At 43.9% G+C, this 19,649-nt stretch overlaps 1 protein-coding gene across 9 annotated transcripts in view; it reads right to left on the bottom strand.

Annotated features, from left to right (window-relative positions):
- The window catches only part of GPM6B (glycoprotein M6B), a 107,404-nt gene that overhangs the window by 30,534 nt on the left and 57,221 nt on the right, over positions 1–19,649 (bottom strand). Inside the window, exon 1 of one of the 9 annotated variants that reach the window (XM_038172976.2) lies at positions 16,747–16,765. The exons of 4 other annotated variants lie outside the window; for them this stretch is intronic. In XM_038172976.2, coding sequence (XP_038028904.1) covers positions 16,747–16,750 — 4 coding nt within the window. In that variant the 5' untranslated portion in view covers positions 16,751–16,765. Of the gene's footprint in view, positions 1–862; positions 1,204–16,746; positions 16,766–19,649 lie in introns of those variants that run through there. 4 more of the 9 variants (XM_038172969.2, XM_038172972.2, XM_038172973.2 and 1 more) reach the window with 4 other exon arrangements.

The following is a 19,649-nucleotide window of genomic DNA, read 5'->3' as shown; positions in this document are numbered from 1 at the left end:
ATTTTAATAATTTTGTATTATTTAGCAAAAAGCTTGTTGCTATGACTTGTACAATAGCCTGCTACTCTGTGAGGAGAGATTTATTTGGCATGAATTACATGATGCAGAAATAAAATGGTCCTTGGGTAGCTGCATCTACCCCCTGAAGTTGAGCCCTCCAGACCAAAAGCACCACCTGTACCGCTAGGATGAGCAAAGCACCTCTCCCATGCACTGCCACCTCCCTGCTGCACAACGGCTACCACCAGCTTGTTTTCTCCATTAAAGAGCAATTCTTGGTGGTTAAACACATCCCGAAACCTAACACTGTGAAACTCATGGCATTATTCTCCATTTCCAGAGAGCAGACAGATCTCCACATGAACAAAACATGCCAGAAAACACCACAGAAAATGAAAAGGAATTTAAAATTAAGAGTAGTATTTGGCAACAAGCTAGCTACAGGAAGGTAGTGTGATACTGGAGTCTCCTGGATGTTTCTATAGCTGAGGTCTCCCGCACTGCCAAGCCCCGCTACACGGCGGGTCTCGGTGGAAACGCCGGGTTTCGGCTCCAAAAAGGACACGCAAACACACAGCCACACGCTCCCTCCAAACCAAATTCACCAAAGCCTATCAAGGACACAGCAATGACAAGACTTCTTTTACAGAAAAAATCATTTCTGGTCCGCTCAGGAAAGGCTCAGAGCAACCGTATGCTCAGACAGACGGACAGACCGCCGCTCCATCGCCGCGCTGCCGAGCCAGCAGATGCGCTAAGGGTTTCTTGAGAGCCCTTCTGAAAAGTGACCCAACTGGCCTGAACCTCTCTCAGCGCCCTCAGTGAACGGATTTAAACAGGCTATTGTTCGACCCCCGGGTACCTTTTTTCTCTTGGCTTTGTTCTGCATTTTCCTCCGCTGCAGTTTCCATGGCTGGCTTCATACCATCCACCAAAAATGCCGCCCCCCCGCCCCCCCGGCACAGGCTCTTTCTCCTCGCCTCCTTTCGCGCTCCCTTCCGTCTCCTATTGAGGGCGGCGGTGACGGAGCGCCTCTGTTCTCCCTCCCGTGGATCACAGCCCCTTCCACATCGCCCAGACTCTTGTCAGCTTCGATTTCGCTCCGCTCACTGGCCCGCCCGGCACCGTGCCAGCCACCGCTCCGCCGTACGTCACCGCCGGCCCCGGCTATAAGAGAGCCCCCTGCACCCCTTCCCCGCTCCCTGGCATAGGGGAACCGCTCCCCTGCGGTGAGCAATGGGGAGGGGAGAGGAGGGTGAGGAAGAAAGGAGCCCCCCCCGTCGCCTTGGAGGGGAGCGCAGGCCGGAGCACAGCCGCAGGGCTCGCTTTCCCGTGGGACCCTGTCGCCACGCCGCGCATTTTGATTTATTCCGCATGCCCCCTGCCCTTGTGAGGGATGGGGGGCGAGGGGTCGGCACCGCTTGTTTGCTGCCCTGGCTAAGTGAGTCCCGCTTACACGAGGCAAAAGCACGTAGGGGAGAGGCATACGAGCAAGGGTGCCTGTATCTGTAAGGAAAATCTAAATTATTTCTCTGACTCGTGAGCACAATGGAAAAAAACAAACAAACAAACAAAAAAAACCACATAAAAATCACAGCAGGCAGAAAGGAGACAAGCTGAAGTGACCTAAAACGTATGTGCAATACTGTAAAGGATGAAATGTTGAAAAAAACACAGCTTGGGGTTATAAAAGGATGCCTGCCATTCGAGACCTAAAGCTACACACAGAAACGAGCGCATTGTCGCCGCGAAGGCCGGGTGCGATGGCTGCCCTCCATGCAGCACTGCCCGTGGCATGGCACCAAACTGGCTCTTCACAAAGCAAAACCAGGCCGTGGCCATGCTGCTCCGTACAGGGCCACCTCAGGTGTTCCCCAGCCTGCTCTGGGGAGCCAACATGCACACGGGTGTTATTCAGCATCCAAATCCCAAGCCGACACATCCAAGGCACAGTACTAAGGCTCATGAGCTTTGCCCACCACTCTGCTCGTCTCAGTGGCCTGTGGCGTGCCACGCTGCACAGGGTGGCTGTGCCCAAATGTACCCCTTGCTGTGTGCAGGGTGACAGAGCAACCAACGAGTGATGGGCTTTTTGTAATCTGGCAGGTTTCAGCACTTTTGAGCCCCTGCGGCAGATCCTGCAGGCTGCAAAAGCGCCAAGAAGATTCAGCGAATGCTGAAGATGTTAAAACCTACACGCTGCATGTTCCATATAGCGGATTCAACCAAGAGAGTGGGAAGAGGGAAGCAGGCCAAGGATTTGTAGCTGCAATTCAGCCTTTTCTGACTGAAGTTACTACACCCACAATTTTGCTGTGCATTTTTATTTCTATAGATGTCTAGTGAAAAGCACAAAAAACCTCAGACCCTTTAGAGAAAGTTCCCTTCATTTGCAAGAAAGCAGTGCACAAATCTCCTCCCTCACCAGTATCACCACAACAGCAGCTGAACAGTAATGCCCAAAGCAAAGTAACAAGCACATCATGCCCCAACCCCATTGCCAAGAGGGCTTGTGCTCCTCACCCATCCTAAGACTTCACAGCACAGCACCAAAACTTGATGCTAGGCATTTACCTAAAAACCTTTCTTGAAGTCCAGGAAGAGTCTGTGCTTGAAGCTCACATCTCAGCAGAATGTCTTATGAGCAAGATGAAGCTAATTTGTAGAGAAGATGAAGTTTCCACAGGAACCCTTGTGCAAGGCTCTTGCAGGTAATCAAATCAGCAGCCCCAGCAGAAACCTCACCCCCTGTGCAAGGCTTATTTCGCCAGCCTGCTATAACACACACAGATCAGCCCATAGACACTAAAATCCCTGCCCCAATGAGATCATGTAATGCAAACATGCTCCTTCAAGGAAGCACCTGAATGGTGAAAACATAGGTGACATGTTTCCTGTGTTGCTTTAACCATTACTAAATGTTTTTCAAATTCTGCAGTCAGCAAGGAAAAAGAATTTGTGATAATGATTATGCAAAGTAAACCTTCTATAAAGTGTGTTTCTTTCTACCATTTACCATCAGTAAGATTGAAAATACATAGCAAACACACCCTACTTGCTGAAAGTCACATTGATTTTAGCCATTGGTCAAAGCAATTGACTGCTCCTGACACTGAAATTCCTTTCTTGGAACTTCTCATCATTCAGTCTGTGCTTCTGGAAGCTCACAGCTGTGACAGGCTACACCTTGGGTTGTTAATGACCTTCACTCACTTTGGAAGGTAAAACAATTAAAGGATTGAAACCTCACTTCTGACTGCCCTGAGTTACAAAAACCCTGTTCAGAAAATAATCTGATAGCTCTAACATTAATATTCCAAAGTAGTATAAATGCACAGAAAATACAACTGTCACCTGGAACTTCCTTTCTTTAAGCAGAAAGTACATTCAATGAATCTTTGGTTCTGTTCTTGGAAGAAACCCTTTACCAAACCCCTTTCTCTTGGTCAGTGACACCTACTCCTTCAAACAACTGCATGCTTTCCCTCTGGCAAGCAGATTTTGTTGGGCAGGCTCAGGACTTTTTAAGCATGACAGAACTAAGAAGCCAGGAGAATATTTTCCCCTACTTTCTCCTAGGATAATCCCTTCACCAAACTAGCAATACAAAAGTAAGAGCATGGTACCAAAACTCCTGGAGACCCTGAAATGAAGACTTCAGAGGCCATCAACCTAAACTATTCAGAGGCATTAATTCTACTAAATCAACCTCTAAAAGCTCTAAGTGATGCATGATTGCACTGTTCTCCCCCACTGTTTACTGCTTTCCAGGTTGCTGGAATGTATGATGGGTTTTATGTACTTATCATCTTAAGTAATTTCTTAATCTTACTCCTTGTCCCCCCATTGGTAAGCACAGCAGATAGAACAAACCATAGGCTATTTCCTCCAGTGCTAACACAAGTGTGGATCTTGCACATCACATGTTAATCTCAGCAAATTCTCTCCTCCATCACCCCCTCTCCAAATCAGATATATCATTCTCATAATGCATGATCAAACCGGGAGACATCAAGTCTTATGCCTATGACAAATGGCAAAAGACAATGACACAAAGGTGGAAAATAACAAAGACAAACAAACAAACAAACAAACAAAACAAAACAAAAAACCTTTGAAGACTGAGAAGACTGATACTTAGCAAAAACCTGCTGTACCAACCAGGCTGATTTAGGTAACCAGTGACCAGGAAAGGTGGCTAGTTACATTTTAGGAGTTCAGCCCAGCATTTTGTTTGCAGACCAAAATAAAAACGAAAATGAGGAGAAGGGCAGAGCAGCAAGGGATTCTGCTGCTAATGCACATGTCCTTGGGGAAAATCATTCAGACTTGGGGAAAGTAATTCAGAATCCTGACAGACAACACAGCTAAAACGTACAGCCAGACCCCATGAAGAACAGCAATGGAGCAAAATATGAGAAGGCACTGCAGACCAAGTGACGCTCACCACAAAATAGCATTAAAGAGGTTTTAATCTATTTTACCTAGCTTAAACAAACAAACAAACAAACAAACAAAAAAAACCATTTAATCATTTTGCTCAGTCTGCTCAGTCAAGTAAAGCACTACAATTGCATGGGTTAAAATGATATTAAAAATCCAATTCCATTCATGTGTCAATTCTGTCAAACATCTATCTTTAATGTCACTGAATCTAGTTTACATTCCTGAAGGCTAAAGAACTCTATCATAAGCTAGGGAAAATTCTTTAGGTTTAAGCACATTTTTGCCATTTCTACAAAATCTTCACAGAGCTGTAATAAAGAGTGTTCCCAGATAGTTCAAGAACAATTTTAGACCATCCTATGAGATTTGAGATTCTGAAGTTAAAATTCAGAGGCTGTTCCTCAGACCACAGTGACGTATTCCAAACAACTAATTTTAAAGACACTTGTAGTGTGCATGTTTTAGAAAATATGTAAAAATATTCAAGAGAAGGAACAAATACACATACAGCCACTTGGTGCATCTCAGTATAACTGCTCACAGTCAGACCTGTTTTAGAGCAGTTACCTAGGCTTGAGTATAAAATCCACTCTGAATGCTCATGCAAAAGCCAGCAAATTTTCCATGTGGATGAAATTAAAGCATGAAAACAGGCTTTTAGTTGTGCAGCAGTCAAGTACCTGGCAACTACTTTTTTAAAAAAAAGTCTGGGACCCATTCTTCAGACATATTAGATTACTAGGAAAATGAAATCCTAATTAGTGATCTCATGAACAAATAATGGTGGAAAAAAAATGCACTTTTACCACATCACAAAATACAGACTATTGAAAAAATATGAGCCTGCACTGCAGTTTAGGGATCTCAGTCTTGGATTTCTGTGCAGGGGCAAAACTGAAGACTTAAGCCTGGAGAGTAGTTATCCCTGCAACCTAAGGAAATGCTGAATTCACTAATGCAGGTGCTCCAGGAAGATGAGTAGAGCTTAACAGTGTGAAGGTGCCAGTCCTGTGACCCCTTTCATGAAGCCACGTGAATATGGCAATGACTGCTGCCAAGCTAAACGCCTGGCAGCAAGCAAGCAGGCAAAGGAGATGTTGTTCAGTTGTTGGGTTTCATGCATTTCTCTGGCTGGCCTGCTAGCTTCCAGCTGGACTGCAGCTTTGGCCCATTGCAATCATCATCACTGGGGAGAATCATAGGCAGGAAACGGCCTGAACCAGAATGCAGATGGATGGCTTTATTTGGAACATAAAGGAAAAAAAGAATACCTTAAAGACTGAATAGGTGGTTCTAAATAGTTTTTCCAGTAGCTAAGCCTTGGACAGTCTCAAGACCTAGTCTCAAAAAATAATCAAATGGCAGAGATGTGAAAGCTACCAAAGACAAAAGCCCAAAGAGCTATAATCAAGGTCAAAACGAAAGCAAAAGTAGATGATGTTCTTATAAGCAGCTGGAAAATCCATTTCTGCTTATGAGAGGCAGGCAATAACATGTAAGTAATTTAAAAAATGATATATATTTGCTAGTTATTATTTCTTTATCCAAAGCAATGGCTTTAAAACACTTTTTTTTTTTTTTTTTTTTTGGGTGGGGGGGAGGGGAGGAAGAATGGGGGTGAGTAAGAACTGTAGTCATTTGAAAACAGCCTGGAAAAAAATAATTCAGAACCCTGAGAGATAGAACATGGGAATCTCAACCACACTGAAGACTTTTGGGGAAAAGCAATAGAAATAAAAAAGGCTATATTTGAAATTAACCTGGAAGGAACATCACCTCCTGCACTCCTCTGGTGCACAAGTGCCTAGAACAGCACCAAGCTCTTGTTGAGCCAGAGCCAGAACCATGCTGACAAACTGAAGCCCATTTACGCAACAGCTGGTAGAGCACAGAAATGTAGAAACAGTTCAGTGAAGAATTAAGAGAAATGAGGAAAATCCTCCATACACAGAATAGAAATAAATATTAAGAAGGGAAAAACCACTTTAACATAATTAAAAGAGGATGCAGTTGAAAGGGAAAATTCTGACTAAATTTCAGGCAAACTTCCTGACATCAAACAAGCCTCTAAAGGAAGCAATGAAATCTTCTCTCCTATGGGACTTTTAAAACCAGTAGACAGAAATGTAATGGATATTCTGAAGAGATGAGAGACTCTGGCTGCACATACTGCCTGCTGTAATAGACATTCAAATCGTATTACAGGCTGGGCAGGTATCACCTCATAGTCACTCACATCCCTCAAACAGTGAAAACAAGTGCAGTCACATCCTTACTCTCACGCATTCCCGGGATTTAGCAGACACCACCTGGGGATGACAAAGACTATGAAAAAAACAAAAGCAAAAGACAACCCAATATTTCTTTCAGAAGCAGCTTTCATTCAGCATGCACCATTCAGAGCACCAGCCCTGACAGTCATCCTCAGCTTCTCCTCCAGCTCAACAATTTCATGGCAGCATGCAGAGCTCCCTACAAGTGTAATGTATGGCAGGTTTCAAATGCTTTAAATTTAAAATTAGGCAGCAAACCCAGGCATTGAGTTATTTGATCATACATATATTTTCCATTCATGCAGCAGCAACATCCTCACATACATAACTAATATATGAAGCCCTTCAACGGTGCTTCAAACACTTTTATGATTCCTCCATCACTTTAAGGGCTAGGTTCTTTATTTTGGCACACACCTCACCTTTTTTGTGCTCTCTGTCACCTTCATAACAGAGGGGGGGGGTTCTCAGCTGTCATTTCTGCTTCTTTATCCCTCTGCCTTGAGTCATGCATTCAGCAGCTGGAATGCTGCAGTGCAGCAGGAAACTGATACACTCGCATCCTTTGTCTTCACCCCCTTAATTCTGTGACTAAAAGGACAATCCAACCTACTCCTCTTTTGCCATGAACCCTTTCCTCCAGTACTGTTGTCAAATCCTGCTGCCATCTCAGAAGACTAATGAGAAGTCATTAATACTTGGACATATTGAAATAGCATCATAGATGTTTAAGTCACACTTGCTACCATACCTACATTAATGTTTCTTGTGCACGTAAGAGAGCTATTTCTATTGGAGTTGTAGAAGGTAGCATAGGTATCATTATAACACATTCCTGCTAACAAACTGCTTAGTCTCAAAACACAAAACTTTGCAACAGAATCAGTATTGGGAGGCTATGAGTTGATTTCTTTCCCCACTATCTATAAATAAATTGAAACTTCACTGAGTTCAGCCTTGACACAAACTTATTCTTCTGCTCCACAAAGTTGGATTTCATCAGACAATCCTGTGTTAACTTTACATCCAGTTCTGATTTTGAAAATTGCCCTCCCACTCTTTGCATAGACTTCAGCATCCCACCTACAATCTCTCATCTATTCAGTGCTCGTTTTGTTCTTCAGTCTTGGCCTCAGTCCAGTCTTTTCACAAAGCGTGGAAAAAGCAGAGAAGTATAAAGGCGCACAAAACCCGCCTGCTCCCCAAAAAGAAACAGAGGCACTCATTATAAAACATACCCCACATTGGAGGGGTGTGGGGAGAGACAGGGGTGAAGATGCCTCCTGAATTTCCTGAGGGGTAGCATGCAGGATTCATATGGATATGTGTGTATGTAGAAACCATACACATGTGTATAAATACATGCATAAAGAAAGCACATTTCTATTGAGCAGAAAAACTTATCACTATCATTAGAACCACAATGAAGAGCAAAAACTAATTTACAGAGCCATGAAGGAGGCTTTTCCCCAGTCTCTTCCAGAGAAAGGCTGGAGAGCACCAATGGAGGTCCCTGCTCCCCCCTGTGTAGGACTTCTTTGCTTCTCTTGCTCCAGGCAGAGAGGACTGTGTGATCCCAAGTCAGACCAAAGTTTGTGGCAGAGCTGAGCCATAAGGTGAGAGCACTGACTGAGAGCCCCCACCACATGCTCACCTCAGCATCCCGGGCTGAGACTGGCCCCACCAACACTGGTCTCAGCCACTCCTCACTCCAAGATACTCATGGATTATTGGGCAGTCACACATCAATGTTTTAGAAAAACGCACCTAATCCAGCAGTCAAAATGTTGACGTAAAAGAAAGCATCGATGTAATGTCTGGTACGAGGTATTCAGTGTCTAAAGTTTCAGCATCTTGTAAGTCACCTACCATAGCTGTGTTGCTGCTACTGAAAATTCCCATTCCAGTGCAATTAAACTGTACTTTGGGAAGGATCCTGGCCTGGTTATGTTTTGTGGCCATGGACAGCCTGTTGAATTGCAAATATATCTTCTGTTCTCATACAAGACACTGATCATGAAGCCCTCGGTTAAGATGCCAACTAAAGGCTTCCCAATTAATCCCTGCACTCTTTGCGAGTGCAGATATCCTCATTAGGAGAGCGGCAGGACATTAACAAGTTCCACTTTGAGGGTGTCCAATTAACTCATCCGCTAAATATGTGCCAGGCAACCCCAACCAGCCCAGCTTTCCCAATCCCCTCTTTTAGCGGCCCCAAATTGGGAGCCCGGTCATGTATAACGCCAGGGCTCTTTCTGCACTCCACAAAGCCTTCGAGACGGCCGCTGGTGGGCAACAAACAGCGGCCCCTGAAGTGTTTAACAGGGCTTTCACTGGCGCGCTCAGAAAGTTAAGTGTGCACTCAGGGAGCTCGGTGAAATGAAAAAAAAACACCCACCCTCCACCTCATAAACAGCACAGGACTTAACCTGCCAACAAGGAGCGTTTGGGGCTCCGTCTGGATCATGTCATGCCTCCATTTTGCCGAATCTTGGTGGTGGGTGATCCTGCATACAAAGCGGGCTCTGAGACAAAAGCGCTATAGGGTGAGCTAAGGACAAAGTAGCAGCTCTCAGCCTGAATTCCCAGAGAGCTGTCAAGCAAAATCCCTTTGCCAAGGCAGGATTATTCCCCACAGTATACATTTCCAACACTTTGTCTCCCCTCATTTTTAGGCATGGTGAGCTGGGGGCCTCTGGGTGGCCTAGTGGTGGAGCTGCCCTGTGGCACAGCCATTTTCCACAGCCTTGGGATGTTTCAAAGCTTGACACAAAGGTGGGCTGACACAAAGGCCAGTGGTGGCCTCACATGGCCAGGCTCCATCGGCAGCCCACAGAGGAGCAGCTCCTCCAAAATGAGCTGGGGCTGGATTCCTGACTCTGGATCCTCAGGTCCTGCTACACTGGGCCCTTCCAAAAACCACCCAGACCCTCTTCTGAGAGACTCTGCCCTGACACTACCTAGTCACATCCCTGCTTTCCAGTTTCTTTCCAAACACAACATTCATTTGGTTAAACAGCTCAACGACATAATTTCGGCACTTTGTCATGAGTCAGAGTGAAATTCATTTAGCATCTAGTTTTCTCGACCCGTTCCTCACGTCATTCCCATCCCACTTTATTTCTGTTCTCTAGGTTTCAGCACATTTGTAACGGTCCCTCTTGCACTCAGAGCTTCCCAAGTGTAAACACTAAGCATCATCATCATGTGTCTTCTCTGGAGACCCTTGCATTAGCAATACAAAGCAGCACTTGAGTATTTTTGCTCTCAGTAGTACTATAGACACATCATACATCTCTCATCACCACTCCTGACTCCCAAAGTGCCATCATCTGCTCCACTGCTCTGTGCCATTTGGAGAGGAAAAGGATGGAGCTAAGGGACCTGCCAAATGGAAAAGGGATGGCTATACAGAAAAAAAAAAACTTGAAAAAAAAGGAGAAAAGCACAAGGCAGAAACAACAGAAAGGCCTGTGGCTAAGATGTTCTCTTTGGTCTGTAGGAGAAACTGTGTTTCTGTATCAGAAAATGTACTCTGGCAAGCGTGTGCCCACTGTCCTGAAGGTGACCGAAGGCAGGTTGCTCAACAGGGACAGAGGTCTCCCCCTCACTGCAGTTCACAGGCTTTCCCACAGGCTGCAGAAGATCTCAGCTTCTTAAGCCTAACCAAAACCAACCAGTCCCATCTGCCTGTTCATAAGTTTAGCAATATAGCTAAGAAACTGAAGACCAACCTCCACTTTAAAAGTATTTCTAAGGAAATAATTTCAGCCATGGTCCTCAGCAGTATTTAAACTAATTGTTTCTTTGATCGTAGCATCTATTTCTATTGCAGATGGAACATCACCAGATTGCAAATGCAATCAAAAGCCCATTTTCTTGGTTTAATTCACCATTAGTATACGGCAGGTTTATAGAGCCAAACAAACAGCTAGAGCTAAAAATCTCATTGCCATTTCAAACCGTTTCCAAGCAAATATCATAGCAACATTACCAGAACCTCGAGATTGTTTAATCCCAAACTCTCTACATTAAAATAACAGCAGCTCCTGTTAGAAAAACTAATTTAGTCTTCTTGGGTAAGCTGAGCATCTCCCCAGCTCCAAACCAAGAGGGTCAGACACCTGAGCCCAAACCCACAATTGAAAGCTCTCTTAATGACTCTAGGGAGGAAGAAAAAGGAAAAGCTAAGCTTTTAGTTATATATATACCACAAAGTGTTTAAAAAGAGCAGCGCTTATAGATTTTTAATACACGCCAAACACCGATGCTCGCTTTTCTCTTCATGCAGACAGGCTGGGCTGAGGAGGTGAGGCTGCCCCAGCGGGGGGGTCCCAGCAGGGCAGGGGGCAGCGGGCGCCCATGGGAACCCACCCGGCCCCCGGGCCAGGGGGCTTCACGGGTGACCAGGCTCGTCAGCCCCATTCAGCCCCGCGCACAATGGGGCACGGCCGCACGCCCATAATGCGGGGCCTCCCCTTGCCCCCCGCTTTTATCATCCTTCATATCTCGGCGATGACACGGCTGAAAGGGCTTCTGATGGGAAATGTGCTTCGAATTAGCATATTTCCCCCGCCATACAATGGAGGCATTAAGCTGCTGCGTTTTGAAAGTCTAAACAAAAGCAGCCCGGGCTGTTTTTAGCAGCGCTGTTTGAAGTTTTAATCCCTCCCTCTCTCCTGGTTTGCAAGCATATTTAACAAATTTTCACTCTTTCTGAAAAGAAGGAAGTGCAGCCGATAAAATCTTTTTAGCAAATTATATTATTTGATACATTTCAGAAAACAAACAAACAAACAAAAAACCCCAACAACAATAAAAGAAGGCCACTCTTTCAACATAGCAAAGAACAACATCAGCTCCGTGCTGTGCTTTCACCAAAGTACACACTGGAGGTGCCCCAAGCATTGGGGCAGACCCCACCATGGAGGATTTCCAAGCTAAAAGACATTCACACAGCCCAGTATAAAGCCACGTGGGCTCCTGTACCCACAGCTCAATTTCCCTTGTACCACAGGCATGCTGCTGAAAATACCAGTTTTCTACAACAAATTAAACTGCTATACTGCAGGGAGAAGAAAAAGCCACCCCTCTCCTGGGGTTACCCTTTGGCTTAACTTGAGGGTTATGAAGAGCAGACCTAAATCTCAGACACAAACCCCTTTATGAAACGGCTTCAAATTAGAAATTGAAAACCTATCTACCAGGAGAAGCAGGGCAGGGGGGAAGGAGATGGAAATGACTCTAATTCAGCACAGGGCAAAGCACTTCTATATCAAAACATCCTTGGGAGACAACTACCAGGAGAACAGATCCACCTCAGTTCTGTGTGTCTGGCTGGGATGGCTCATTAGCACAGCTGGGTAATTAGGCAGCCGGTTGGTGGCTTTCTTGGGAATGAAGAAGCATGGCTGCCTCCCTCCTCTCCTATGTGAAACAGAATTTTCTCCAGGAGGAAGACTTAAGATTACAGATTACATGGTCATTAAAAAAAAAAAAAAAAAGATTTCCAAGGTATTTATGTAATCTTCTATATGCGGCACAGCTAAGAACAAAAATCACGCTCCTTAACAGCATGAGAATAGAGCAGAAAATCAGAATGCCAATGAGATCCCAGGCATCTTGCAAGTGAGGTAGATCTAAAAACTGTTCAGAAAAAAAGCCTGTGAAGCTTGGGATGCAGCCTTTATAAAGCATCTCACAGAAGAAATGCCTTCTTTGTTCAGAATCTCCTGTTCCTCAGGAGGTTTTCCTGAGGATTAGGATCCATCTCCACTCCTTGTTTCCCTTCGTGATAAGGCTCAAGATACTCAACAGTCTGCACACGAGCAGATCTCTCTCAAGCATCTATTTGTACCTGTCCACGTGCCAAGTGGTCCCTGCAGTGCCATGCTTCCTCCCGTTGGGTGCCAGCCCAGTGGCTTTTGCATCACCTAGTGTAGGAGGGGTGTTTCAGTTTATTTCCGCCATAAACAAAGAGTTCCTGGTGTTTTTCCCTTTGGTAAGCTTTTTCATCATCTCTCATAGACGCACATTCACTTCAACAATATTGTTGCTGCACTCGGGGGCACAAGTGTGTTGATGATGATTTTCTGATCCAAGGGGTTAAAGAAATCTGATTGAAGAATACTGCACATTATTTGGCAGCATTTCTCTACTACCACCTCTGAATTGTCTCTAAATGCTGGACACACGTTTTTCCAAGCTTTAAGAAAATTCATAACTTGGTATAAAAAAAGTGGACAAGACCTCCTCATGCCACCACAGAAAGGTCTTATGCAAAACAAAAAGAGAAAGGATTTCTGATGGATTTCCGAGGCCTTTTTTTAGCTATTAACAGAGTAATAAAGCAACCTTTGCAGGAGACAGAGGAATTAAAGACCAAAGTGGAAATGGGTTTTCTCTCTCATAAAAGGATGAGCAGAGCTTTACTTTGCAAGAACTCTTTTTGAGATAGGTCCTCTGGAAGTGTTGTTCAATTGACTGCCATGACAGCATGGCACAGAGTTAAATAAAATATTTTCAGCTCCATTTACAAATGGAGGTATTTGCACCATGACAATTCTTACAGGTAACAAAAAGGCAGCAAGAGAAGTGTCCACTGAAAAGGTCCAGTGAACTCAGAAATGAGATTTTAGGCTTCTTGGGGAGAGGGTGTATCAACTGAAACCTTAGGTAAAATAGTCACATAACTGAATTTAGATCCAGAAAAGAGAAGACTAAGAAAAAAACCCTCCAATGACAATAAGATATTAAATCTCACTTGTGGAACTTCTCATCAGGACAGCTAGGGTGAAGAGAAGGAAGGAAGTAAAAGGAGACAGAGCAGGGTAAAACAGCATATTTTATGTTGCAAATGCCCCAAGGAGGCTCAATCACAATACTTTGCCCATCAAGTACACATTCTCAAATTCCAGTTATTTTTCATATTCAATAGATTCAGACAAATAATAAATATACTGCACATCCCGCCATCCGCCGTGGCATGCTGGCACCAGACAGCACCCCACAAACAATGGCACCACTCTTCCTTTCAGAAAGCCCCAGAAAGGGCGCTCTGTATTCTCTTGTGATGTGACATGTTTTTACAGGTCAGATCACTGCAGGGTATTGAACCTTGACACTACTCCTACCAAAGGTTCACTTGTTTTTTCTCAGACCTCAACAGGTACGATATCTAAGCTAAAATAAAAAACACACTTACTGCATTCATTTTGACATCATGAGTCACTATCTTGCAGAAACAAAACTATCTTATCACCTCGACATTGAGTAAGTGTTATTAACTTTTCCAGTATCCCACCTACTGCTATTTTCTTCTGTGCAAGCGAACAACATACAAGTATCTCAGAATATGCTTCACGCTTCAGCTTGCAGTGAGAAGAGAAAGCCACAGAAAATGTTCAGGACATGCTATGCCTGCTCCTCCAGGCAGAAATAGTTTCTGTTCTTCTATATTAATCTCACAAAAACAACCCCCCAAACTACTGGCACTCAAAAAGAGATTGATTTGCTACAAAGTGGGATGAGTCCCTCACGTTTCCCTTCCTGTCCTTTTAACTCAGCCTAGCAAAATTGTCTTCCTGGATTGTTACTAATTTTACTGCTTTCTAAACACTTCCCTCATGGGGGGAATCTGGCTGAAGGTATCAAGTTAAGGCAGAGATGATCTTCAGGCTATGGTAGAAGTTTGCGAGTCTGAAATTTCTGCTCTAAATGTAAGATTCCCCAGCTCTCAGTCAGACACATACCCATATGTTACAGCACCCTGGGCTCTCACGGCTGTCCCAGGATAGAGGACTAGACCCCCATAGAATAGCAGACCCCCTTAAAATCAAGGCTGAAGAGCTGGGAACACCAAGTACTGGAGCTGGGCCACCAATCACATCAAGACCAAGGCAAGCCCTACGCTGCTGGCTGCATACCATAGTGCTGACGATAACTCTATCTCTTCTGGCTTAGTCGTGCTCACTACTGACGTGAATTTTAGATGTTGTGGCACAGGCTTACAGGTGTCTGAAGGACTGCAGGGATAACGATGCGAGTTGGCATGGAGCAGGGTGAGGAAGAGAAGGAAGTGCTTCCTCACATTTCATCTTACACAGGGCTGGGCAGAGCTCAAGCCAAGTTCCTAGGCAGTTTCACAGGTCCCAGGCGTACTGCAGGGGCTGATCCCACACTGGGGAGGGGAGGAATATCCTGTGCCCAACTATAGGGAGGCTTCCTCACAGATATGTAGCTCTGAAGTGTATCAACTCCAGAAAGACTCGAGTGCCTGCATGCTTAAGAGCACAGAAATCCTTCTCTCTCCAAAAGCCATACTCCTCTTTATTTCCTACCTACAATATATTTGTAATGTCACATCACGACGGATGCTGACAAAATTTCATGTCTGCTAAATGTTTCAAAGAAAAAGGGTTTGGGACTTCCTACAAAACAAACACACACACAGAAAAAAACATTAATCCAAGATAGAGCAATCAAACAAGTGAGATGCCCTACAGAACTAAAGTCATATGTAATTTTCCCAGTTTTGAATCACCTGTTAGACATGCTGCTCCAAAATGGTAGCTATTGTTCAAGATTTTTCCTCGGGACACAAAATACCTATTACCAATACATATAGGGTCCCTACTCTTCACCTCTATGAGCTGAAGTACCGTTATAAATATCCTCTGCAAATAAGCCCCCTGCAATCCTACAGAAAAAAAGTAAATTGCACACTGAAAGCTGAGCAGATAGTCAGAACTGCTACACAGAGAGAAGACATAAAAGCAGCTATTTCCGTCCTAAAACATTTGTAATTTCTACTACCCAACTTGTCATTTTCTTTTCTGAAAAGCCTTTGCTTCTTGGTGCAGGTGTATACCTTAAATTTAGAGATGTGGGGGAAGAAGTTCTCTCTCTCTACAGTAGGTGTTATAGAAGGAATTTCTGCCTCCATCTCTTCTTTGCACCACATTTCAGCTTGAATTTTAACCTTTTGTTGCTATACAGAATTGTTGATGTGAATGTGAGAATAGAAGAGAAAGCATGTTTTTGCTAGGAAACCTACCACTAAAGCACTGTCTTGCAAAATGAAGCACATAAACTAAACAGACTACCTTTTTTGTGTTTATTGAGACACACCACAAATGTTGAACAGGTGTATTATCCTTTCTAATGCATAAACTAGTACAGAAAATTTTCTTTCACAAGCACTGAACCCACTTTATTTATCTTTCACAGTATGTGCCTATATTTCTAGATGAACTCTCTAGGTTACAGAGGTGAATTAGATCCAACAAGTATCTTCAAACACACCAAATTATCTGAACAAAAAAAGTAGGCTACCATTTGTGTGTGCTGTACCTTTCAGAAACAGGAAAGCCACGTTAGGTTATGCCCAAGGAACATTTCAGTAACGCTTCTCTGGATTTTTAGATAAGCCATTTCTTTCTTTTATGTATTAATCTTAAAGCTTTATGAAGGTTTCCTAAGCTTTTCATTCTAGTTAGATCCCTATTCCATTCTCCAGATGCAGACAGGGAACAGTACTCTTCACAGTAAGAACTGGTAATTCAAAACAATATTGAAGTTGCTTCAGTTCCTCCTTGGCAAGGGAGTACTCTTTGGCATTTTGTTCTAAGAAAATTATAGACCAGGGACTCAAGTGAGCAACACAGGTTGTGTTTCTACCTTACACCTTTACTAAGCTTTTGTCAATTTTCTTTTAACAATAGATTTTGTATTGCTTACCATATATTTATGCATATTATGCATATATTCTCAGAAACATGAACCACTTTCAGCTAGAACAGCAGTATATTTTATCTTATCAGTTTATTCTATAATGCTCCTTTTTTTTTTTTTTTTTTTTTTTTTTTTTTTTAAGAGAGGATTTAACAGATCCAGAGGCAACTGGAAATATGGTTTAAAAGTGAGATGGTTAAGAGTCATCCTGTGCTTAGGAAATACCCATGCAGCAGGGATGACAGCTAGAGACTATGACATTACATTTAAACACTGGTAATTACCAAATACTTACTCATTAGAGTCTTTCTGGAATCCCGCTTCTTTTAAGAAGTTTCATTCTTTTGCCTTCAAAATACCAATGATTTGCTATTACATGATATTCCTTCACCCCCCCCCCCCCCCCCCCCGACAAGTTCTACTGACACAGTCATATTTTCCCCACTTACATTTTCACATAATTTGAATGCACTCATTGTCAGCCTCCTCTGCCTCCACCTCCCCTGTGCTACATTATGCGCAGTGCCCATTTGTTTCAGATTATAAAAAGCATTAGTGGATTGTGAAGCCACTAAAAAGAAGTAACCAGCATATGGCAACTGTGGGAAATTTGATCCAGTAAGTGAAATGAGTCTCAACTTCTGAGATAAGTGATAAATAGGAGATAAGCTTCAAATATTATTACTATAGGATGACATGGATTTTCCTTTTAAAGTTATACAGAAGAACTGTGGCCACTGCCCTTGCAGAAAACTGCAAGAAACCTTATGGGGATTTTTTTTATTATTATTATTTATTATTTTTATTTTTTTGAAACTAAGCAGATGGCCCTGGCTTCAAATATAGAAGATCTTCCCACACAAAATAGGGGTGCTGGCACATTATACGTGGGTAGAAGGATTATTCTTGATACTTTCCAGGGAATGTGTGCATCCAAGAGGTGAAATAGCAGGAGAGGAGAGGGAAGGGAAGAGGGAAGGGAAGAGAGAAGGGAAGAGGGAAGGGAGCTGCACCAGATGCAGAAGATGCATCAGATGCAGAAAACATGTTGACAGCACTCTAACCCCAAGGAGAATACAAAAAGCAGAGCAGATGGTGTGTGCAAAAGTACCTTGACATGGGGATCCGGTTACCACACTGATCACTATTTCTGAATTATAAATTAGTGACTAAAATGAACATGAAGTGGTGAGCAAAGAAGTGACTTTGGGGAAGCGGCCTCTCCCATATGACACTCCAAGTCCTGTAAGCCAGCAGCTGTGCACAACCCATGGTGGGCTTCTCCCCTCGATGAGACCACCTCAGGACCCCAAACTGGACTCTCTCCCACCAAAGCAGCAACTACCAGCAGTTGTTTTCTTGTTGACGGCCTTCCTCCCCCGAGGGCCGTGGCCTGCCCGTGCTGCTGGCTGCCTTCCTTTGTCTCCCTCCCAGATAGCTCCCCCTGCTTCCAGCCCCTACTTAATCCTCCAGGAAACCTTGCTCTCCCGAAAAGAAGAGCGCTTCTGTGCCTAATCCCCAGACAGCAGCTGTGACCCCGGCACCCAGAAAGGGGATCATTGTGCCGAGCCACAGCACCAGGGCTGAACTTCCCCTCTCCCCCCATGCACGACAGGCCATTGGGAGCAGGCTGATGGCTTGTGCACGAGCGCTGCCAGCAGCTGCGGGGACCTCGTCTCTTCCCCCTCCTTGCAGGCGACCCCCTGAATCCCCACGCCTGCGTACTTCATTATTTTTATTCTACATTTTAAGGGATCAAACTTCCCACCTGCCAACAGAAGGAGCACTTGTTTTCATGTTTGGTCCTTCAAGGCTATAAGCAGTATTAGTGAAAAGTGGCTTTGTCCTTTTTTAAAATGCAGAAATTCAAAACAGCTTTGCTTTCTCAGTCCTTTTGTGTAAGAGTGGCTCAGAGACACTATTAAATTCAAACTGCTAAGGCTAGGATCTGAACTGCTTTAAAGATGCCTTTTTAATTTATTTATTTGTTACATTTTTCACTACTAGGCATACAACCCTACCAGCACCAACCAGTGAAACAACAGGTGTTATGTTAAGTCAGAAGAACATGAACAATGTGATCCTTCGTGGCAGGCTTATCAGCCTTTTAGTGCATTCAGGTTTTATTATTCTGACACAAGATAACCTTGCGTAACAGCACAGAGCGTACCAACTTGCGGGATAACGACGTGGATGTCAAGTCCAGAACACCACACGCTTGTTTCAGACTGTGGCTATTGCCTGTACTCCCAGAAAAGGCATACGTTGTGCAAATCCTTTCGAAGGCATTCAAGTGGAATTCAAGATATTGAAAGAACCCAAAGTACACCAGAAAGTTTAACAAATGTGCTTCAGCACAAGGGCACATAACCAAATTAAGGACTAAACCCACAGCAATACTAAAATCTCAACTAAAACCGCTCCAATTTTTGTTGCAATTGATCAGAAAGCTCATTTGTGGGGTGCATGTGGAATACACAAGTGGAATATAGAAGCTATATAAAGCATACCCCTCTATCCCTTCTCAGACAGAGGTACATGTATGTGCTGGCATTCATCTTTAGGATGAGTGGATCCCTTGTTTCTGTAAGGATAAGTTCTTTCTTATACATTACCTTCCATGCCAATGCCACATACACAGGCTGGTCTGCATGCTCAAGCCTTTACACGAGGATGCAGACCATCTACAGATGAGGTGCTTCTGACCAGTAGACGGGTTGAGGACTCATAGGGCCAAAATGCTGCTGGCAGCAATGGGCCATGAATATTCACATATTGTTGTATCTATTCATGAATCATCAGAGAACATCAGCGCTACTTCAGGTGGCTGGCACCGGGGCTGCCTTCCTCATCCAGTGCTCTGCAGTGAGTAAGCAGGCCTGAGACAGATCCAGAAGCACTGCAGATGCTGTTTGCCTGCCTTCACCATGTCTACATAAGTGAACATATGGCCTTCTAGCACAAGGCCAGCTTATGCAGTCATTAATTACACATAATTTCAGCCTGTTCAAAGTATCTGATACAAAAACCTGTCCCACGGCAGGAAGATCATTGTGCTGTAGAAACCTCTGTTTTTCAGTTCTCTCATCAGATGAAGAAAAGTTAATTTCTTTGCCTGTTATAGGATAAATTTCTGTTTCTTGCAAATGCAGGTGTAGCAACATAAATATACTCAAATTTCCCAGTAGGTTTCTTCTC

The sequence above is a fragment of the Anas platyrhynchos genome, chromosome 1 (assembly GCF_047663525.1).
Source record: "Anas platyrhynchos isolate ZD024472 breed Pekin duck chromosome 1, IASCAAS_PekinDuck_T2T, whole genome shotgun sequence".
In the NCBI taxonomy this organism is placed as follows: domain Eukaryota; kingdom Metazoa; phylum Chordata; class Aves; order Anseriformes; family Anatidae; genus Anas; species Anas platyrhynchos.
Note: the sequence above shows the minus strand (reverse complement) of the source record. Positions and strands in the feature narration are given on the sequence as shown.